At 39.7% G+C, this 24,912-nt stretch overlaps 1 protein-coding gene across 1 annotated transcript; it reads left to right on the top strand.

Annotated features, from left to right (window-relative positions):
- Window positions 1–24,538, top strand: LOC137282331 (uncharacterized; the record flags this gene model as incomplete). The annotated part of the gene is made up of 4 exons (XM_067814077.1): window positions 1–13; window positions 4,417–4,611; window positions 4,872–5,114; window positions 24,312–24,538. Coding segments are annotated over 4 exons (678 nt in total), but the record flags the coding sequence as incomplete, so codon positions are not given.
- Window positions 24,539–24,912: the final 374 nt, after the last annotated feature.

Raw genomic sequence — 24,912 nt, 5'->3', positions numbered from 1 at the left:
CGAAAAGTTCTTGGTGGGTTCGACTAGGCAGTGTTTCCTGGGAGAAGTCCCATTCGCTGTCTGGGCTGCGTGTAGAGGGGGCGAGGGCCCTGAGCTGATGATGAGCTTGACCAGCCTGACTGTGCCAGGATCAGCCGAACCCTCTCTGCTGCATTTTCATTCTAATCTGTAAAAAATAATAATAATAATATAAAACCTTCCTCCGGTAGCCAAACCAACCTTACTGGAGATGGGACTTGCCCCAGGGGAAGGCACAGAACCCGACCAAGAATATCTTGGTCACAACATCTAAAATCCACGCTACTTGAGTGTGCGATGGCGACTGGATGGCCTGATAATCCACGCATAAATGGCAAGTCGCTTAAGCTGCATTGGGACAATGCCATGCCCATGTATGCTTACCTGACGGAGCAAAATCTCCGAGATCAACTCCGGCGGCTAAAACACCTTACGCCCCGTGAGACAGTTCAGCCCACAACTGGTGCCCGTCAGGAACCTTTGCAAGAGCAAAATGCTCAAGTGGCAGCAGACCCAAAACTTCTGATGGACGTCCGCGTCAACCTCTTCCCTCTTCCTGGTGGAAACTCTTCCGAGAAAGAGCCAATTGGCCCCGAAATTTTGGACCCTCACTCTTCCTCTTCTTCAGTTGCAGACCTTACCGAAAATCCTGTTTATATTTTGTTTACATCTATTTATGAGGAAATTTGTAATTTACCTTTAGAGAAACGGAGCCCAATTAACCAACTAAACGTGTCTTTTCCCAAAAAGGAAATTGATTTACTTAATGAAATTATCTCTTTAAAACTTCCTGCGGACTGTTCGTTACATGAAGTAAATTGTTGTGTCTATGCTGCCGCGCGAACTTTGGAGGAACTTCACACAGTTTCCAAAGAACAATCTCCCAATACTAAGAACAATAAACCAAAGAAAAACCGGTTTCAAGTTAAACTAACAGAAACAAGAAAACATATTTCCTGGATAGAGCTGTGCCTGAAATTAAGATCATCAGGTAATCCCATGTCTAAACGACAAAAGGCAATTTGGAGAAAATTAAAATTACAGTACAAAACAACAAAAGAAAAGGTACTGCTCCAAATTGTCGATTCCCTTAAGGCAAAAATAAAAGTTTGGACTGAAAGAAAGAAAAAATGGGAAAAGAAAAACAAATTTATCAAACAAAATAAACTTTTCAAAAATAATGAAAAGCAATTCTATAGGCAACTTAAAACAGGTGGTGATGGTGAGCATGATAAACGGCCTCCCATGGCTGCCAATGAAAGGTTCTGGAAACAGTTGTGGTCTGTACCCGGCGACTGTAACCTGGAGGCACCATGGGTAAGTGATTATGACCATGCAATGCATGAGAAAGTAACTAGGTCGTTTGTCTGTTACATCTCACCAGATTGCCTGAAAAGTGTCATTACAAAGTCCAAATCTAATACAGCTCCAGGGCCTGATGGCATTCGAAACCGGTACTGGAAACTGTTCCCTTGTGTCCAAACACCATTACTTCACTGTTTTAACTCTCTTGTGGACACAGGTGATGTTCCTCCATGGTTCTGCAAAGGTCGCACAATACTCCTCCCCAAAAAGGGAGACTTGACTGATCCCAAAAACTTCCGCCCTATCACGTGTTTGAATACTCAATATAAATTATTCACAGGGTGTTTGACAAACCTCGTGTCATCTTACTGCTCGTCCAATGAGATAATTTACAGAGAGCAGAAGGGGGCGAGAAAGGGATGTTGGGGGTGCAAGGATCAACTTCTTGTACAGAAAATGATTTTGGAAGAGGCTAAGACATACCACCGCAACCTCTCCATGTGCTGGGTAGACTACAAAAAGGCATACGACTCTGTCCCTCACGAATGGATTCTGAAGTCTCTTCAGTGTATTGACCTCCCTGAGCGACTACTTCATTTACTCAAGTCTTTAATGAGTTGCTGGTCGACTCAACTTGAGATGTACTCGCAAGGAGAGGTGCAGACTTCGGAATCTATTCCAATCAGAAGGGGAATATTTCAGGGGGACTCCTTCAGTCCATTGCTTTTTTGTCTGTCTCTAAATCCTTTGAGTTTCCTGCTCAACGGGGAGGAAGGGTACCATCCCGGACCTCCTCAGCACAGATCCCCAACACCTCTTACTCATCTTCTCTACATGGATGACATCGAGCTCCTTGCCAAGGGAGATACCAATTTGAAAGAACAGGTTCTCCTTGTCGAGTCCTTCTCTAATGATATTGGCATGACATTTGGACTCGAGAAATGTAATACTCTTCATCTGAAACGTGGCAAGGTAACTAATGATGGATCGGTCATGTTACAAGGGGGAGGAGTTATTGAGCATCTTGTGGAAGATCAGGCCTACACCTTTCTTGGAATGCAAGTTCGAGACAAGCTCCAGAATGCCCAGATTCAAGATAAACTTCGGGCCGAGTATAAATCTCGTTTAAAGAAAATCTGGAGTTCAGAGCTAAATGCTCGAAACAAAGTCAAAGCCACCAATACCTTTGCTGTGCCAGTCCTCTCCTATTCCTTTGGAGTAGTTGATTGGACAAAACAAGACATCCAGAATCTTGACCGCCTGACCAGAAGGATCATGTCTGATAACAGAGCACACCACCCTCGTTCCTCTCTTAATCGTTTATATATGCCAATCAATTCTGGAGGTCGGGGTTTGATTAATGTGGAAGCTCTTCATGACAGAATGTTATTGTGTACGTTTGCACATATTTATTTGTCAGATGATCCTCTGGTGATGCACGTCAAGATTCATGATGAAAGCAAGGAATTCCACAGCTACTTTAAGCGTGCCAAGGTTGTTGGACACAATTTGAAATTTGAAGTTGATTTTGTTGATGGCGATGTACTGCTGGACGGTACAGTGATGGGAGTAAACCAGGTGAAGTCTTTCACCAAGTCTGCCCAGAGTCGGTCCTTTGTGGAGAAGCTGTCTGAGAAGCCATTGCATTGTGTGTATATGCAGTGTGTGGAACAGAACAGCAATCCAACCGACTCCTTCGCCTGGATGAAGTCGGCTGGTCTCAAATGTGAAACTGAGGGCTTCCTTTTTGCTGCTCAGGACCAGTCACTTCCCACTCGCAATCGCCAGAATGTGATTCTTAAAGAAAATATCAATATGAAATGTCGTCTTTGCAATCAATTTACAGAGACTGTCCAACACCTTGTCAGTGGATGCCCTTCCTTGGCACAAACAGCATATCTTAAAAGACATGATGGCATGGCTCGCTGCTTTTATTATCGTCTCCGCCATGCCTGTGGCTTTGACTCTGAGGTCCATCCATGGTACGACCCTGAACATGTTCAGGGCGTCCTGGAAAATGATGCTTTTAAACTTCTCTGGAATAGGCCAATATACAGCCTGAGACGAATTCCAGCCAACAAACCTGATCTTGTCCTTTTTGATAAAGCCAATGAAATTATTTATATCATAGAATTTTCTGTCCCTTTTGACAGCAATGTGATTGGCAAGATTCAGGAAAAGCATGATAAATATGCGGACCTCGCCTTTGAAATGTCTCGCTTGCATCCCAAGTACATTGTCGTCAGGCTCCCCATTGTTCTCGGTGCCCTTGGTTTGGTACCTCCTGATCTCTTGGCGCAGATGAGGAGAGTGCCTGGGTTCTCCACCGGGAGCACAGCCCTTCTGACAATCTGGGTAGTGCAGAAGGCTGCAGTGTTGGGAGCCTCCATATTCTCCGGAAAGTTCTTGGTGGGTTCGACTAGGCAGTGTTTCCTGGGAGAAGTCCCATTCGCTGTCTGGGCTGCGTGTAGAGGGGGTGAGGGCCCTGAGCTGATGATGAGCTTGACCAGCCTGACTGTGCCAGGATCACCCAAACCCTCTCTGCTGCATTTCAATTTTTAATCTGTAAAACATGATAATAATAATAGCAGTTGAGTAGTCATGCCGTTTTCATACGTGCACCTCTACGAGTGTTAATGTAGGAATTATAGAAAGCCTCATAATCAAAGATATGGATTGGCTCATTATCTGGGAGGAAAAAGTATGACTGATCATTTTGCTTCTTCAGTTGCTTTCTCAGCACTGAAGCTACAGAAAATCTTGTAAAGAGAAATTCCATGTTATCTTTTTTGCATGTGTGCCTTGGCTCCTACAAGGACCCATCAAAATGTCTTCCGACAACGGTCTTCTGACAGCGATTTCAGTTAAAATTCATCCCTTTCATGGATTATTGTATTGTTCGTACTCTACTAGCTTGAAGAATGAACGGGTTATTTTTCCTAACCAACCAATAATTTATCAATGTGAATGTCTTATCCGAGTTTATGTACATGTGTGTTTGTGCCTGTGTCTGAGTCTTTGAGTGTCTGCGTCTGTGTATTGAGTCTGCATGTGCCTCTGTTTCTCATAAGTGTCTTCATACTTCCCTTGCAGGTGAAAGCATTTCAAGAGGGAAAGATGCAAAACAGAGCGGTACCTACTACAGCTATGTTGCTAGCCGTGCTCTTGATATATATTATTCAAACACTGAATCAGTAACAGGCCCAGGCAACGACCTCTGGTGGGAGGTGGACCTGAGGGGCTTCTTCACCATCAGCAACATCACCCTCATAGCAGGAAATATATGGTGTCAGTGTTCACATAGATTTGACGAATCACGTGTGCTTCATTCCATCGTAATAAAATATGTAGATCTCGGCACCATTCAGCTGATGTTATAAATGTGGTTACTCTTATTTATTTCAAGAGGCTCAATATTGTTTGTTAAATTGGCACAAGACTATAGCATTTAAATGAACCATATTATTTTCCTAACTACAAGAAAGAAGGCCTATACCATGCAAGAAGCATACATGTTATGTGTGATACCAACCATGGACTGTTTACAGATATCCACATGGAACAAGCATCCGTGGAGGTGACGGACAAGGATGTCAGCCTCTGCTCTGATGTCCAGGTGGTGTGGTGTGGAGCAGTAGCGACCAGTGTTGCTCTTGCTGAGAAGTTCACTTTCACATGCAATGCCACCTTCCCTGTCCGCTTTGTACGGGTCACAAAACGATCCACAAGTTCCATATACCTCATAATCGGACATGTTGACGTGCAAGGGGAAGGGGCAGTGAAGCCATATCGTGAGTAAAGCATGGAGTTCTAAATCATAATCTCTGAAGTAAGAGTCACTAAGTTATTATATTTCGCTTTGTACAGAGGTGACCCGTGAAGGTCCTGGTAAGAATAGGCCTTCAGCAACCCATGCTTGCCATAAAAGGGACTAAGCTTGTCATAAGAGGCGACTAACGGGATCGGGTGGTCAGGCTCGGTGACTTGGTCGACACATGTCATCGATTCCCAATTGTGCAAATCGATACTCTTGTTGTTGATCAATGAATTGTCTGGTCCAGACAATCATATTTACATATTTCACATTTACATACCGACGCCATATGGCTGGAATATTGCTGAGTGGACCTGGTCGTCTGTGGCACATTGCTGGTCCTATAAGAGTGAGTGAGTGAGTGAGTTAATATTTATCGTCACATCGGCAATATCGCAGCCATATCGTGACGGGAACAATAGAAAAAATCCATGATATATATCAATAATACTTGAAACAATCTAAAAACTGTTGACAAAGAACAGCAAAACCACTAGTATATCACAGACATTCATTTAAAACTAGTAATGATATGTAAAACAGTTTCATTACTGAGGACAATACAATATAAAAAACGGGCTATAGATTGCCAACAACTCAAGGTAGATCACCATACTAGGGACCATGGGGACTTACAGTACTTTTGTTGCCTGCACGGACCCTAGCTGGATTTACATCATCCCTTCAGCTGTTATCAATTTCGTCATATCTAACCATGTTAAAACTACGCGTATGCTTCGAGTAAAACAGTGGAGAGCTTTAATTTACTTTGAATTTTTGTGAACTTACGTACCCTTTCGGGAGGACAATAATTTTACTGTACTTTAACCCCCTTGAGGATACTGTCACTAACAATCTCAGTTACTAATTGAAACTTCCAATCGTAAAATATCTATTTACAGCTCAGACAACAAATCTAACTCTTTGAAAAAGGCAATAATTAAATGAGAACTATTATTTATAAAAAGATCCTTCAAAGTTCGTGATGTAAAATATTTATCCCTTGTGATGGAATATTGTACACAGTCAAGCAAGACATGCAAGATACCTACTTGAGTGTCGTCTGCATTATATCCCGGATGTAAGATCTGATAACAGCTTTATAATCAGAGTAGGGAATAAGAAGTGGTGTCACAGATTTGTTCAGCGCTGCCTTCGCAGCACGATCGGCCATTGTGTTCCCAGTAATACCAGCTGGGTAACCAACAAAAGACGATGTCGTATTGGCCAGTAGCAAGATCATTATATAACTCAGTAATTTCTATTAAAAGTGGATGTTTACATGATACGTTTTTAATCGCCTGAAGGCAAGGAAGAGAGTCTGAATAGGTTATATACTGTTGATGCTTAGGGTGTGTTTGAATATATTTTAGAGCCGTTAGTATTGCGTTTGCTTCTGCAGTATAAATAGAACTATTATCGGGTAATCGGGAAGGTAGTATTCTGGATCCAATGACAGTGGCACAAGCTACGGAGCCACCATCCTTGGAGCCATCTGTTAATAAGGATTTATAACTGAAATATTTGCTTTTTAATTGATTATATTCTTGTATATATTGTAAATCATTTGTTTCCGATATTTTTAATGCTGTCAGTGTTAGGTCAACATCTGGTCTCACTAACTGCCAAGGAGGAGACGAAATCAGACGGGAGGGAGATATATTTTCTAGCTCAACATATTTGCAGCAGCAGAGAGGAAAGGTTTCACTCTTATAACAAGAGGCGGAACAAGAGAAGACTTTTTATTGTATAGAGCCTCATAAAGAGGATTAAACACAGTTAAATGCAGGGTTGGACTTACTGGAATGTAGTTTAGTGAGATACTGTAAAGATAATTTGATACGTCGTTGGTTAAGAGATGGCTCATCGGCCTCGACGTAGAGACTGTCAGTTGAGGAAGTTCTGAAAGTTCCAGACAAAGTCTTAGACCTTGGTGGTGGACAACATCTAATAGTTTGAGATTGCTGTTACATGCTCCACCATATACAATGGAGCCATAATCAAGTTTCGAGAGGACGAGAGATCTGTATAAGTGTAAGAGGGTAGTTTGGTCTCTTCCCCACTTAGAATTCGAAATTACTTTCAGTAAGTCAAGTGCCTTCAGGCATTTATTTTTTAAGTATTTCATGTGTGGTAGGAAAGTCAGATGAGAATCTAAAATAAGTTTGATAGCTTTTATGACAGTTGGGAAGTGGTCACTTCCGCAAAGGTCATCATGAACAGACCAGTCCAATTCGTTGTAAACATTCGAATCAGCGAGGGACAGATCAAGTGCAGAATAGGTTCCTGTTCCAGGATGTAAATAGGTGTTTGATTCGCCATTAAAAACACACAAGTTATATATAAAATCCTCAATAATCGGACCTTTATGGTTTGTGCTTGTACTTCCCCATAGAGGGTGGTGCCCGTTCAAATCGCCCATGACGATACAGGGCTTTGGTAACTGATCATAGAGAGTTTGGAGATCAGTTTGTCGGAGAACAGATGAAGGTGGAATGTACAAAGCGCACAGAGTAAACGCAATGTGCAGGCTGAGGCGAATAGCTACGGCTTGGAGATTGGTATTCAAATGAACATCGCTGTGAATGATGTTACGTCTAACTAATATCGATGAACCTCCAGTCGCTTTATCCCCTGGAGGAGGAGAAAAAGAGTGATAACAAGTATACTGTCTTAAATCAAATGTAACAGTATGTTTGAGATACGTCTCTTGGAGACCCAGTGCTGACGGTTTAAAGTCAACAACTGAAAATTATGTTTAAGTCCTCTGCAATTCCATTGTACTAGATTAGCTGAATGGCGCATGGAGGGATAAGTATCTAAGGAGCAGTAACGGGAGATACTGCTCTACCTTTCGTTTTGGGTGAGTGACCATTTGAATGGCCACCAGCGCTCACACGGGTGGATACTTCAGTATCCATATCTTCGAGCAATCCATATTTATTATGAAATTGCGCTGTATCTTTTAGTGCTTTTGGCAATCTGTCATACTGAATCTGTTTTTTCTTTGTATACACTTTGGTAGATTTGGACGATTTGATTTGATTTGAGTCTGTCTGTGTAGAAGATGTTCCTTTTTGTTTTGGTGATGGATCTGTGACCGGTTTGGAACTTATGATATTTTGTAATTGACCTGAAAGGGATTTGGGATGGTAGGAATATACCCAGAAAAGATCTGTCTGACAGGGTATAGACACCGTGACCTTTTTAGCTACTGAAGCATATGATGGAATTTCTGAAACAGGTGCAAAACGTCTGGCTTGTGTTCTGGCATCAGAGTAACTGAGTCGTTTTCCACTTTTTAATCTCTGCACAGTGGCCTCATATTTCCATAGAGGACAGTCTTTAGAAGAAGCCATATGGTCTCCTTTGCAATTTAAACACTTGATGGTGTTGGTACATGTTTCCCCATCATGGTCAGGTTCTCCGCATCTAAAGCAAACTAGCTTATTCCTACAAGAATTTTGCCCATGACCGAACTGCTGACAGGTAAAACAACGAGTAGGGCGTGGGAAAAAAGAAATCTATAGCCATGGAGAAACATCCAACCTTAATAGAAGGTGGCAGAACTTGGGTTACAAAAGTCAAAAGATATGTATTGGACGAGAATACACGGTCATCTTTACGGTATGTGAATCTTTTGGCCTCGATGACACCTTGACTTTTGAGCTGGGAGACAATGTCTTCAACAGATATGTCAGCGAGACTTCGGTCCCTGTCAGGGACTAGTCCTTTGGAAAAGTTAAGTGTCTTGTGTGCTGAACAAGTAATTGGAATGTCATCTAGTTTGGTTGACGTCATGAGATTAATGGCCTGTGACTTCCTGACACATTCAACCAGAAGACCTCCAGACCGTAATTTGGAAACATTTTTCAACTCACCAGCTTTACCTTGTAGGCCCTTTTCTAGCAGAAATCGGGAATAGGATGCAAGGGTTCGTTCACCCTTTGCTTCCAAAACAAGAGAGCATGGACAAGTATCCCTTTCAGAATATAACAATTTCGTCACGTCATCTTCATCAGAGTCAAGCTCAGAATCAGATTCTGAAAGTTGCCGTTTTGGGTTTTTTTATTTTGCTTACTCATAATGAATAGTAGAATGGCTCATCAAATCTGTTCCGTGCCCACCATGGAGCGCCTACAGGGGCGATGTCATGCATTAGCGGAGTTCCAGGAAACTGACACAAAAGGGTTACATAAATGATATACTCCAGTTAATCCAAAGGATCAACCAGATTGGCCAATGAGTCACCGCCTTCTGTGAATAAGCTCTATACAAGAACATAAAACAAATTCATGAACGTTCTGAGTATTCAGAATGAAGGTACCGAGTCAAGATATTATAAAATTACATACCACAGGGTTTGGCGGGACCAGCCGATTGATAGAATCGGGCCCATTCTACCACCAGCCTAGGTGAAGTTAGGGCCAAAGTGGCGTGTTGGGCACAGTAACGTTATTCATTGCTCCCATGCCCTCAGCCACCAGGATCCCCTCCTCTACCGACACAGGGGCGCAACCCACGGCAAGCAGGTTGCCCAATTTAGTCGCCTCTTACGACCAGCAATGGAGTCCTGTGGACACATTCTGTCCCGGGTCCACACGGGAGAAGAGCACTTAGCGTTACCCAGCACCCACCACGAGCAGGTGGCTCTTCACGGGTGCCCGTTATGTTTTGTTCATAATGAACCAAACTATTCCAATACAGTGTTCCCCAATGTGAGCGGATACCTTTTGGTAGTTTCAGAGTTAATAAGGAAAGATACCACCATTGTACTACATGAGAAAGCGATTTGGATGGCAATATCCCATACATAATTTAGTTCTTAGATTCGCATATTCTCCTGTTTGTGTAGATGTATTTTGATTAATTGTGCATCACTATTAACTAAGTAACAGACACATCTTCAAATGTAATGACAACATAACTGAAAATAATGCGACATTTTAGTTGACGTCATGGCATGTTTTGTGCATTTTGTGACGTCGGAAAAAGACGACACTGGTTTACTGATTAGTATATATCTCACCTAACTTCCACTGAATATGTCAAAGATCTCGGGTTCTATGTCAGAATTTAACACACTGTAGACAAAACGTAAAACGAATGGTTTTACCATTGAAATAGAGTCCTGAATATATCAACAATGATACGGTTTTACTACGTATCTTATTGTGAGCTGCTGTTGGCGATCAATATTCTGTTTTTATATTGTATTGTCTAAATAGTGCTATTAGTTTTAACTTACCATGCTAGTTGTAACTGAAATTGTGATATTCTAGTTGTTTTACCGCCCTCCGTTGACAGGTTTTTATAATGTATATATGCTCTTTTTCATTGTTGAATGTTCTCGTCACGATATGGCTGAGATATTGCCGATTAAATATTAACTCACTCACTCACTTATTGTGAGCAACACGTGCACCTGTCTGGCATCAATTTATAGTAAATGAAAATTTCACAACACCTGAATATTCATTTAGGATATAAACATTTCTTCTTTTGATCATGTTATTTTTCTTCATAAGTATGCAATGAAAGGTACAAAGAGATCGCTCTTTTAGTGTGGAACTGTTAGAATATGGACGTAAGGTTTGTCCAAATTAAGACATGACCTGGTTTATATATGTTTCAGCAGGTATGAATATTGTTTGGGTTTGATCCGCACCTGGTCAATCAATTTCATTGTTTTGTCTATAAAAACGACACAAACAAATGCAATGTGTTACGGTTAAGAATTTACCGTGACAAACGATGTAAGAAACTATGTCCACCGTAACACGGCAACCAGCCTTTTTATATACATACTCAGTCACTTCCCGAAAGTTCGGGCACATACGACCATCGTCAACACTGTAGAATGCCGCTGGAAGTAAACACATAGAAAACTAAGAGCAGATAAATTCTAGAAAACCAGAATCTTAAAAGTGCTGACCATCTATTAAACGAAATGTGTGACACATCATAATTATTATTCAAAACACTGAATGTTGTGACCAAATAATAATTACTACTGAATTAATAACAAAATATACCAAAAATACACACTTGTAACAAATGAACAATTCCTTTAAATATGTGTGCCTATACATTTCATAAGATGTACAAACCATTTTCATTAATATTATCAGTTTTGCTCTTAAGACTGAATTAAATCGCTGTTTATTAATGTGTTCATATGAAACTGCTACAGTAGCAAACACGTCACCTGTGCACAGCTCTGAAATAATACAAATCATCCATAAGCTACCAAACTACCTTGACTTGGGGAAATTGTGACTCTCCACAGCTTTTGTCCCCAGCTATGTCATCTCAGACTGAGGAGTCATTTCCCAGTACATCAAAGTCTTCTTCCGATCACAAATCATCATCATCTCAGTCACACTCAAAGTCTCAATCGACAGCTGATAGTCAACAAACTGTTACAAGTAAACCTAAGCCTAAGCCTAAGACAGATGCTTCAAAACAACAAAGTGGCAGAGTCCCTAATAGGACACAAAATAAAAATCAGTTGTTCATGAAATATGGGTCTCTTGAAGACATGGACGTATCTGAAAACGTCCATTCTAGGACACATAGCTTGCCGCCCTAAAAAAATGTGCGGGGTAGATCCCCAACAAATCTCCCCAAAAGAGGTTTATTCCAATAATATTGTACAGTGAAACTGTAGAGGACTGAGGACTAATTTACCTGAATTACATCTATTAGTCCAAGATTTTACACCTTCAGCGTTATGTCTCCAAGAGACATATTTAAAACAAACAGATACATTTGACCTTCGTCATTTTAATGCATATAATTGTTTTTCACCTCTGGGTGATAGGGCCACTGGCTAATCATTGATTCTTGTCAGTCAAAACGTTATTCAAAGCCCTGTTCCACTTATTACTAATATGCAGGCTGTTGCAGTGAGAATTACTTTACATGTAGCGTTTACGCTATGCTCTCTATATATTTCACCATTTTCGACGTTTGCCAAAACTGATCTTCAAGCTCTATATGACCAACTCCCGAAGCCCTGTATTATAATGGGAGATTTAAATGAGCACAACCCACTCTGGGGTAGTGTAACTACAAACACTAAAGGGAAATTGTTGGGGGACTTTTGTTCTGACAATGATTTATGTATTTATAATGATGGTTCCAGCACATATTTACACCCTGGTAAAAGGGACTTATTCTGCTCTCGACTTGTCACTTACAAATTCTGAACTACTAAATGAATTTGAATGGTCAGTCCACGATGACCTCTGTGGAAGTGACCATTTTCCTACTATATTAAAAGCTGTAACTCCATCTGATGTTCCTCCATCATCAAGGCGGAATTTTAAAAAGGCTAACTGGGCTTTATATGAAACACTGTGTGCTGAAAAACTTAAACCCGAACGTTTTATTGACGTTCCTGATGCTATTAAATGTTTTTCTGATGAACTGAATTCCATAGCTGATGAGTGTATTCCAAAGTCCTCTGCAGTTCCACATATTCGAAAACCATGGTTCAGCGATGAATGCAAACAAGCTAGGAAGGCAAGTAAAAAAGCAGAACATTATTTCCGTCGCCATCCTATGGTGCATAATTTGAATAAATTTAAAATTTTAAATGCTAAACCACGGCGTACTTTTAAACAGAATAAATGCCAATATTGGCAAAATTATGTATCCAAAATAAATTCTTGGACACCCATGTCCAAGGTATGGAACATGGTCCAGAAAATTAAAGGTAAGGGTACTAAATCTACAGTCCATCATCTTAAACATGGAGATCAGTTACTTACAGATAAATCAGATATTGCTAATAAACTGGGTGAAACCCTCGCTAAACACTCTTCCTCTTCTAATTATGTACCTAAATTTCAGCAGTATCAAAAACAACAAGAAAAGAAAACTATTAATTTCAATTCTGATAATGGGGAAGATTATAATGAAACGTTTTCTATTCATGAACTCCATACTGCTCTTGCTCAAGCTCATGACACTGCTACAGGAGCTGATAACATACATTATCAACTCCTCAAGCATTTACCAGAATCCTGTTTAGAGACGCTCTTATCAATATTTGATGATATTTGGACATCCGGGAAATTTCCTTCTTCATGGCGTGATGCTATAGTGGTACCAATACCTAAACCTGGACGTGATCATACGGATCCATCCAGTTATCGTCCGATTTCATTTAACTAGCTGTGTTTGCAAGACCATGGAACGCCTGATAAATAATCGACTTGTTTGGTACTTGGAAACAAATAACCTTATCACAGGTATACAATGTGGTTTCCGTAAAAACAGAAGTACTGTCGATCACTTAGTGCGTTTAGAATGATTTGTGAAAAACGCGCTAATTGATAAGCAATATGACACAACCTGGAAGTATGGCATTCTGAGAGATCTACATGATTTCGGTTTGCGTGGTCGTTTGCCTCAATTCATAGGCAAATTTTTAAATAACAGACAATTTCAAGTCCTCGTGGGTTCTACCCTGTCTGATCATTACAATCAGGATCAGGGTGTTCCACAAGGCAGTATTTTGTCAGTCACACTTTTTAGTATAAAGATAAACAATTTATCTAAAGGTTTAAACGATTCTGTTGATGGATCTTTATTTGTGGATGATTTTAATATTTCTTGTCGTGGTAAAAATATGCATACCATAGAGCGGCAGTTGCAGTTGTGTTTAAACAAAATAAATAAATGGTGTCTTGAAAACGGCTTTAAAGTTTTAAATTTTCTAAATCGAAAACTAATTGCATACATTTTTGTCGTAAGTACAAACCTCATAAAGACCCTGAACCATCTCTAGATGGCACTCCCATTAAAGTTGTCAAGGAAGCCAAGTTCTTGGGATTATTTTTTGACTCACACCTTACGTTTCTGCCTCATATTAAATCTCTGAAAACTAAATGCTTGAAAGCACTTTATTTGTTGAAAGTGGTATCAAATTCTAAATGGGGAGGTGATCAAGCTACCCTCCTCCATCTATATCGATCACTTGTCCGTTCTAAACTTGATTATGGATCCATCGTATATGGTGGAGCCTGCAACAGCAACTTAAAATTATTGGATTCTGTTCATCATCAAGGTCTAAGACTTTGTCTTGGGTCCTTTAGAACCTCTCCTGTTGAGAGTCTATATGTTGAAGCCGATGAACACAACTCTTACACAACGTCGTATAAAATTATCTTTACAATATATCACACAGCTATACTCTGACGAATCTAACCCTGCATATAACTGTGTTTTCAATCCTCTCTACGAGGACTTGTACAAAAAAAGTCTTCTCTTGTTCCACCTTACGGGCACAGAATTAAACCCTTTCTTTCTTCGGCCGGCATTGAGCTGAAAAACATAGCCCCTTCCCGTCTTCTTTCTTCTCCTCCTTGGCAATTGGTTAGGCCAAAAGTCGACCTAACATTAACTACATTTAAAAAATCAGAAACTAATGAATTACAATACAAACAAAAATATAATCAGTTGAAACATAAATATAGCAATTATAAATCCTTATTTACAGATGAGTCTAAGGATGGTGGCGCAGTGGCTTGTGCCACTGTCATTGAATCCAGAACAATATCTTCTAGAATACCAGATAATAGTTCTATTTTTACAGCAGAAGCTAACGCCATATTAACAGCTCTTAAATATATCCAAAGTGAGTGAGTGAGTTAATATTTAACGTCACATCGGCAATATCTCAGCCATATCGTGACGAGAACATTTAATACTGAAATTTAATACATGTATCGTATAAAAACCTGTCAGCGAAGGACAGTAAAACAACTAGAATATCACAAATGAGATTAAAACTAGTATGGAAAGTTTAAAAATAATATCACTATTCTGAAAATACAGTATAAAATCAGGCTATAGGTTGCCAGCAACTGAAGGTAGATCACCATACTAGGGACCATGGGGACTTACAGTGCCTTTGCTACCTGCATGGAGCCTAGTCGGATTTACATCATCCCCTCAGCTGTTAGCAATTTTGACATATCTAGCCAAAAATTAAAAATACAGATATACTACGACTAAGAACAGTGGAAAGTTTAAATTTACTGTGAATGTTTTTGGACTTACGTACCCTCTCAGGAGGACAATAATTTTACAATACTTCAACCCCCTTTGAGGGTACAGCCACCAACAATTCAAGTTACCAATCCAAACTTCCAATAATTAAAATACATCTATTTACACAACATGATTTCAAATTTCAACCAAAAAATCAATTTCTTTTAAAAAATCAATAATTAAATGAGACCTAACGCTGGTAAAAAGATCCTTAATTGTTTTAACTGTAAAATACTTATCCCTTGTGATGGAGAATTCAACACAGTCAAACAGGATATGCTTGACTGTAACTCTCTCATCACAAGGGATACAAAATGGAGGATCCTCACCTTTTAAAAGGTATGAATGAGTATATCTAGTATGGCCAATACGACATCGTCTTAAAATAACCTCTTCAAATCTGGACTGACAACCCAAGTAGGTGTAACCAATATACGGTTTTATTTCATGTAATTTATTGATACCTACGTGGGTGTCCCACTTCTTCTGCATCAGATCACGGATATAAGATCTAATGGTGGCTTTGTAATCACTGTAAGAAATAAGAAGTGGTGTCACAGATTTGTTGAGTGCTGCCTTGGCAGCAAGGTCAGCCATTGTGTTACCAGAAATGCCTACGTGGCTTGGTAACCAACAGAAGACAATGTCGTACTGGCCAGTAGCAAGACTATTATACAATTCAATAATATCAATTAAAAGTGGATGTTTACATGACACATTTTTAATAGCGTGGAGGCTAGAAAGAGAATCAGAATAGATTATATAGTGTTTACGTTTAGAGTGTCTTTGGATATATTTAAGAGCTGTTAATATGGCGTTAGCTTCAGCTGTAAAAATAGAACTATTATCGGGTAATCTAGAAGATATTGTTCTGGATCCAATGACAGTGGCACAAGCTACTGCGCCACCGTCCTTGGACCCATCTGTAAATAAGGATTTATAATTGGTATATTTATGTTTCAGTTGATTATATTCTTGTTTATACTGTAATTCATTCGTTTCTGATTTTTTAAGTGTTGTTAATGTTAGGTCAACTTGTGGCCTAACCAACTGCCAAGGAGGAGAAGAAAGAAGACGGGAAGGAGCTATATGGTCCAGCTCAATGCTAGAAGCAGCAAGAAATGGCTTAATTCTGACCCCAAGAGGCGGAAGAAGGGAAGACTTTTTGTTATACAAATCTTCATAGGGAGGATTAAAGACACAATTAAATGCAGGGTTAAACTCATTAGAAGCTAATTTTGTAATGTATTGTAAAGATAGTTTGATACGACGTAAGTTGAGAGAAGGCTCATCAGCTTCGACATATATACTGTCGATAGGAGAGGTTCTAAAAGAACCAAGACAAAGTCTTAGGCCTTGGTGGTGCACAGGATCAAGTAGTGTTAGGTTGCTTTGACAAGCGCCACCATAGACGATGGAGCCGTAATCAAGTTTAGATCGGATCAGTGATCTATATAAGTGGAGAAGGGTAGGTTGATCCCCTCCCCATTTTGAATTTGAAACTACCTTTAATAAATCGAGTGCCTTCAGGCATTTGGCTTTAAGGAATTTAATATGCGGCAAAAAGGTCAAATGTGAGTCGAAAATAAGTCCCAAGAACTTGTCCTCCTTGACGACTTTGATTGGGGTACCACTGAGAAATAGTTCTGGTTCTTTATGGGGTTTGTATTTACGACAGAAGTGTATACAATTAGTTTTTGATTTAGAAAATTTAAAGCCGTTTTCAAGACACCATTTATCAATTTTGTTTAAACACAGCTGCAGTTGCCGTTCAACAGTATACATATTCTTACCGCGGCAAGAAATATTAAAATCATCCACAAATAAATATCCATCGATTAAATCGTTTAAAACTTTAGATAAACTGTTGATCTTGACGCTAAAAAGAGTGACAGACAAAATACTGCCTTGTGGAACACCCTGATCCTGATTATAATGATCAGACAGGGTAGAACCCACACGGACTTGAAATTGCCTGTTATTTAAAAATTTAGCAATGAATTCAGGCAAACGACCTCGCAAACCGAAATCATGTAGATCTCTCAGAATGCCATATTTCCAGGTTGTGTCATATGCCTTCTCAAGATCAAAAAAGATAGACACAGCATGTTGTTTATTAATCAGTGCGTTTTTCACAAATGATTCTAAACGCACTAAGTGATCAACAGTACTTCTGTTTTTCCGGAAACCACATTGTATATCTGTGATAAGATTATTAGTTTCCAAGTACCAAACAAGTCGATTATTTATCATACGTTCCATGGTCTTGCAAACACAGCTAGTTAATGAAATCGGACGATAATTGGATGGATCCGTATGATCACGTCCAGGTTTAGGTATTGGTACTACTATGGCATCACGCCATGAAGAAGGAAATTTCCCGGAAGTCCAAATATCATCAAATATTGATAAGAGCGTCCCTAAACAGGATTCTGGTAAATGCTTGAGGAGTTGATAATGTATGTTATCAGCTCCTGTAGCAGTGTCATGAGCTTGAGCAAGAGCAGTATGGAGTTCATGAATAGAAAATGTTTCATTATAATCTTCCCCATTATCAGAATTGAAATTAATAGTTTTCTTTTCTTGTTGTTTTTGATATTGCTGAAATTTAGGTATATAATTAGAAGAGGAAGAATGTTTAGCAAGAGTTTCGCCCAGTTTATTCGCAATATCTGATTTATCAGTAAGTAATTGATCTCCATGTTTAAGATGATGGACAGTAGATTTAGTACCTTTACCTTTAATTTTCTGGACCATGTTCCATACCTTGGACGTGGGTGTCCAAGAATTTATTTTCGATACATAATTTTGCCAAGATTGGCGTTTGTTCTGTTTAAAAGTACGCCGTGGTTTAGCATTTAAAATTTTAAATTTATTTAAGTTATGAACCATAGGATGGCGACGGAAATGATGTTCTGCTTTTTTCCTTGCCTTCCTAGCTTGTTTGCAGTCATCGTTGAACCATGGTTTTCGGATATGTGGAACAGCAGAGGACTTTGGAATACACTCATCAGCAATGTTATTTAGTTCATCAGAAAAGCACTTGATAGCATCAGGAACGTCAATAAAATGTTCAGGTTTAAGTTTGTCAGCACATTGTATGGTATATAAAGGCCAGTTAGCCTTTTTAAAATTCTATCTGGATAATGGAGGAGTATCAGATGGGGTCACACGTTTAAGTATAGTAGGAAAATGGTCACTTCCACAAAGGTCATCGTGGACTGACCACTCAAATTCATTAAGTAAGCTGGAGTCAGTTATTGACAGGTCAAGGGCTGAATATGTTCCTGTTCCAGGATGTACCATCATTGTAGATACATAAATTATTATTTGAAATAAAATCTTCAATAATTTTACCTTTAGTGTTTGTGGTCGCACTCCCCCAGAGCGGGTTGTGGCCATTCAGATCGCCCATGAGTACACATGGTTTGGGAAGTTCATCATAGAGAGACTGAAGATCAGCCAGAATAAGAGTTGATGATGGCGGAATGTACAATGAACACAGAGTAAGTGTAATGTTCAACGTAAGTCGTACTGCAACTGCCTGAAGGTTTGTTGTGAGTTTCACATGACTGTGGATAACGCCATTTCTGACAAGAATGGATGATCCTCCAGTGGCCCTATTTTCAGCAGGAGAATAATAATTATATGCGCTGAACTGACGAACGTTTAAAGAATCTGTCTGCTTCAGATGCGTTTCTTGTAAGCAGATTGCTGACGGTTGAAAGTCTTGGTCTAATAGATGTAGCTCATGCAAATTATTTTTAAGGCCTCTGCAGTTCCACTGTAAAATGTTCGAAGAAACTATTTCTTTGGGGGGTTTATTGGGGATCTACCCCTTGACTTTCGAGAGGGTGACAGACTATGTGCCCTGTGCTGGATGTTTTCGGACACGTCCATGGCTTCAAGGGATCCAAACCTATTGTATATCTGGATCTTATCTTCTGCACCTTTAGAGGCTCTGCCACTCTGATTTTTCTTACAAGTATCATTGTTTGGTTTCACTTTGGTTTTTGAAACCTGTTTTCCATAATTTCCAAGAGAGAGTGTTGGGGTAGACTGTGATGATGATTTATCCTTTGACACTGACCGAGATTGAACTTCAACTGTGACTGGTGTTTTTGATTGTGATTCGATCGTTTGTGTTGACTGGTGAGGTGAGTATACCTCAGGTGTATCAGTGTCAACCCATGTCAAATCAGTTTGGCATGATGTGGAAAAGGTGGACATAGGTGCAGTTGTTTTTTGACTCGTTCCAGCGGATACTCGAGTAACTGAGGCATATGACTGATTTGGTTCTGGGGTCTGAAGAACAAGCTTTTTGGCATCAGCAAAACTAATATTTCTGGTGAATTTAATTTTGTTTATTTCCATCTGTTGTTTCCATAATGGACAGTCTTTAGAAAAAGATGAATGAGTGCCAGTGCAGTTTGTACATTTTTTAAAGTTACTATCACAATCTTCAGTCACGTGAGTTTTTTCACCGCAGTGAGCGCATGTTATGGAATTTGTGCAGCTATTGACACCATGTCCATACTTTTGACATTTGAAACACCTCAGAGGGTTTGGAATATAAATGTGAACGTTGATATTGCAATATCCTGCTTTAATTGATGTTGGAGAGGTTGGCGAAGAAAAATGGAATAAGTAGGTATTTGTTGGTCTATTTTCAGAGTTTTTCCGGGTCATAAATCGTTTCACAAAAGTTACTCCTTGGTCCTTCATTTCCGAGGCAATGTCCAGTTCATTCATATCGGCAAACAATTGGTCCCGGTCTCGCACGATGCCTTTACTTGAGTTCAAAGTTCTATGCGGAGTAACAGATACCGGTATTCCAACGAATAACTCAGTGGACATCAAATTGGTTGCCTGCATTCTATGAGCAGAGAACCTGTACGTAACCTTTTTATGTTAGAAACTTCACCAGCAATACCATGCACACCTTTTGATACAGCAAAAGGATTGAGTTTTAGAGGTGATTTGTCAAGTGTCTCGATCACGAGAAATCGTGGCCAATATTCATTTGAGTTTGAAGGTCGTCGATCATCATCATCACTGTCCAGTTGACGCTTGTTTCGTTTTAGGGGGGTTTTGTATTCCATAGTAAGTGTATAAGTTTCATCATCCGAGCTCCCCACCCACCACGGAGTATCACAAGGACAGTGCTAAAAACAAGCGGGTCTCCAGCTTGCAGCACCAAGGATACCCGGATGATATACTCCAGTAGAAAAATTAAAAGATTAATGATTCCACCAGATTGGACCATGAGCATACAACTCTAGGCAAAAACAGACATTAACTTAGGTATTGAAATTCGGAGTCCAAAAGTTCGTCAAGACTTTAAAACATATCAAAGTATAATTTTCAAACTTTGGTGCAACAGTACAATATGTAGCACAGGGCTTGGCGTGACCAGCCGATTGATTCAATTGGGCCTATTCAACCACCCGTCTAGGTGAAGTTAGGGCCGAAGTGGTGTGTTGGGCAACAGGATCACCTAGTCCTTGTTCCAGTGCCCTCAACCACAAGGATCCCCTCCTCCACCGACACAGGGGCGCAACCCACGGCCAACAGGTTGCCCAATTTGGTCGCCTCTTACGACCAGCAATGGGGTGCTGTGGACACATTCTGTCCCGGGTCCACACGGGAGAAGAGCACTTAGCGTTACCCAGCACCCACCACGAGGAGGTGGCTCTTCACGGGTGCCAAATATATCCAAAGACATCCTAAACATAAACAGTACATAATCTATCCAGACTCTCTTTCTTGCCTTCAAGCTATTAAAAACCTAGCATGTAAACATCCACGTTTAATAGAAATTATTGAACTTTATTACTATCTTGCGACTGGCCAATACGACATCGTCTTTTGTTGGTTACCCAGTCACGTAGGTATTTCTGGGAATGTGATGGCCGATCTTGCTGCAAAATCAGCACTCAACAAATATGTGACACCACTTCTTATTCCATATTCAGATAACTTGCATTAGAACGTATATCCGTGATCTGATGCAGAAGAAGTGGGACACTCAAGTAGGTATCAATAAATTACATGAAATAAAACCGTATATTGGTTACACCTACTTGGGTTGTCAGTCCAGATTTGAAGAGGTCATCATGCGACGATGTCGTATTGGCCACACAAGATATACACATGAATATTTGCTTAAAGGTGAGGATCCTCCGTTTTGTATCCCTTGTGATGAGAGAACCACGGTCAATGTAAAAACACTTTCGGATCTTTTTAACACCATAAACACTCATTTAATTATTGGATTTTTAAAAGAAATTGATTTCCTTGTTGAATTGTGATTGATATGTTCTGTAGATAGTTGAATTGAAATGATTGGTAGTATAGATTAGGAACATTGATTACTAGTGGCTGTACCCTGGAAGGGGGTTGAAGTATTGTAAAATTATTGTCCTCCCGAGAGGGTACGTAAGTCCCAAAATTTTCGAAGTAAATTTATACTTGCCAGGACTTTTAAGTGTAGTATTTGTGTCATTTTAATTTTGGCTAAACTTTCTTACAATCACCAGCGGCTGAAGGGATGGTGTAAACCCAACTAGGGTCCATGCAGGTAGCAAAGGTACTGTAAGTCCCCATGGTCCCTAGTATGGTGATTTACCTTCTGTTGTTGGCGATCTATAGCCTGTTTTTATACTGTATTGTTCATATAATGATATCAGTTTTAACTAACTCACTAGTTTTAATGCTAATTGTGATATTCTAGGTGTTTTACTGTCCTTCGTTGACAGGTTTTATAATGTACACATGGTCATTTTCATTGCTGAATGTTCTCGTCACGATATGGCTGAAATATTGCCGATGTGACGTTAAATATTAACTCACTCACCCAAGCTTGATTACGGTTCCACTGTATATGGTGGAACCTGCAAAAGCAGCCTGAAACTTTTAGATTCTATTCATCACCACGGTCTAAGACTTTGTCTTGGATCCTTTCGAACTTTATGTCTTTATGTTGAAGCCGATGAGCCTTCTTTGAACCATCGGCGTATTAAGCTCTCTTTGCAGTATGTTACAAAACTGTTTTCTAGTGAATCCAACCCTGCTTACAACTGCGTTTTTAATCCTCTGTACGAGAATTTGTATGGAAAAAACCTTCTCTCACTCCGCCGCTTGGAATACGAATTAAACCTTTCCTTTCTGCTGCTCGCTTTAAGCTACAAAATATAGCTCCTTCCCGTCTTCTTTCTTCTCCTCCTTGGCAGTTGGTTAGGCCAGAGGTTGATCTCACCCTGACAATGTTTAAGAAATCCGAAACAAATCAATTACAATACAAACAAGGATATAATCAGTTAAAAAGTAAATATAGCAATTACAAATCCTTTTTCACAGACGGGTCCAAGGACGGTGGCGCTGTGGCCTGTGCCACTGCCATTGGTTCTACAACAATATCGTCTAGAATACCGGACAATGCCTCTATTTTCACAGCTGAATCAAATGCCACATCAACGGCTCTTAAACGTATTGAAAGACACCCTAAACATAAACAGTATATAATTTATTCAGACTCTCTTTCTTGCCTTCAGGCTATTAAAAACTTATCGTGTAAACATCCACTTTTAATAGAAATTATTGAAGTATATAATGGTCTTGCTACTGGCCAATACGACATCACTTTACCCAGCTGCCACGTAGGCATTTCTGGTAACACAATGGCCGATCTTGCTGCTAAGGCAGCACTCAACCAATCTGTGACACCACTTCTTGTTCCGTACTCGGATTACTAAGCTAGCATTGGAACTTCCATCCGTGATCTGATGCAGAAGACGTGGGACACTCAAGTAGATATCAATAAATTACATGAAATAAAACCCTACATTGGTTAAACCTACTTGGGTTGTCAGTCCAAATCTGAAGAGGTGATCATGCGACGATGTCGCATTGGCCATACTAGATATACTCACAAATACTTGTTAAAAGGTGAAGATCCTCCGTTTTGTATCCCTTGTGATGAGAGAGTCACGGTCAAGCATATACTGCTTGACTGTGTTGAATTCTCCATCACAAGGGACAAATATTTTACTGTTTTACAGTTAAGGATCTTTTTAACACAGTTAGTTCTCATTTAATTATTGGATTTTTAAAGGAAATTGATTTATTACTTGAATTCTGAATAAAATGTTCTGTAGATAGATGTATTGTAATGTCAAAACTATCAAGGATCTTTTTATCAGCGTTAGTTCTCATTTCATCTTTGGTTTTGTTTTGATTCTTTGGTTGAATTTTGAATAATATGTTCTCTAAATAGATGTATTTTAATGATTGGTAGTTTGGGTTAGTAACTTGAATTGTTACTGGCTCTGCCCTCAAAGGGGGTTGAAGCATTGTAAAATTATTGTCCTCCTGAGAGGGTACATCGTTCAAAGTCAGTGTAAACATACCAGGATTTTAAAATGTAGTATTCTTGTTATTTTAATTTTGGCTACATTTTCCTACAACCGCCATCAGCTGAAGGGATGGTGTAAATCCAGCTAGGGTCCATGCAGGTATCAAAGGTACTCTAAGTCCCCGTGGTCCCTAGTATGGTGATCTACCTCAGTTGTTGGCAACCTATAGCCTGATTTTATATTGTATTGTCCAAATAGTGATTTAAGTTTTGACTTTCCAAAATAGTTTTGATCTCATTTGTGATATTCTAGTTGCTTTACTGTCCTTCGTTTTTATACTGTACATATATTTCATTTGAGTCTTAAATGTTGTCGTCACAATATGGCTGAGACATTGCTGATGTGATGTTAAATATTAACTCACTCACTCACTTACAGGTTATGAGGTTGGCGTTACGTAAAGACTTATCAGTAAACTCTCTCGAAATGGTCTCTAGAACTATAGAAGCTACTAGGGTTGTTTGAATCCAAGTTATATTCGTTGGACAGGTTGAGCTTTTGTCCACAGAAATGTATCGGTTGGTGTGCGATCTTGACTACCAGTCAAGTCACTTTTCCCCACAAAGATGTGCTTGGTAGTCTGACTCTGAGACATTGCAGATAGTGTGTTACATGACTCGATGACCTTTACTAGTATTATGTCAATACAATGTTGAAGGAATCCCTTTCACACCTTAAATAAAATTATTTTCCAATAGGTTCGTACTACAAGCCGTCCTGGAACAAGAAGGTGTCCGAGCCGTTCCTGACCACGTCGGCAACGATAGCTGGCGAATGCGGCATCGTTTGTCATAAACACCATTCATGCATCGGCTTCAGCTATAGTGCAACAGCGTCGACTGGTGAGAACTGTCTGCTAACCGACAAAACCTTGACTTCACATCAAGACAATTCTTGGATAACCTACACCATTTACTGTATGTAAAAAGGCAACTAAAAATTGATGTCCTCTTTTTCACAAAAAACTTTAGTGGTTATCAATGATAATATACTCAGAAAGTACCTGGAAACAAGCTTCCTTTTTAAAGAATTATCTTTGTAACTGATCTTGGGTTTAAAGTGGTCACAGTTGTTTGATGAACTAAGCTACCTAATGGAGGTCCCTTTGGAATGACCCCATGAGAAGTGGAACCAGGGCCAAACACTTTACGGTAGCACGGGAGGATTGGTGCCTGTAAATAGAAAGCGACAAAACCATATCCACATTCATAAAAAATCAAGTGTACAACTGAGATATAAATATCAAGGTTTCTGTCTCAGCGCACAAAACACTCAACTCGTGTTGAGGCATTGTACAGG

This window comes from Haliotis asinina, chromosome 4 (assembly GCF_037392515.1).
Source record: "Haliotis asinina isolate JCU_RB_2024 chromosome 4, JCU_Hal_asi_v2, whole genome shotgun sequence".
Lineage (NCBI taxonomy): Eukaryota > Metazoa > Mollusca > Gastropoda > Lepetellida > Haliotidae > Haliotis > Haliotis asinina.
This window is presented reverse-complemented; position numbering and strand designations above follow the sequence as displayed.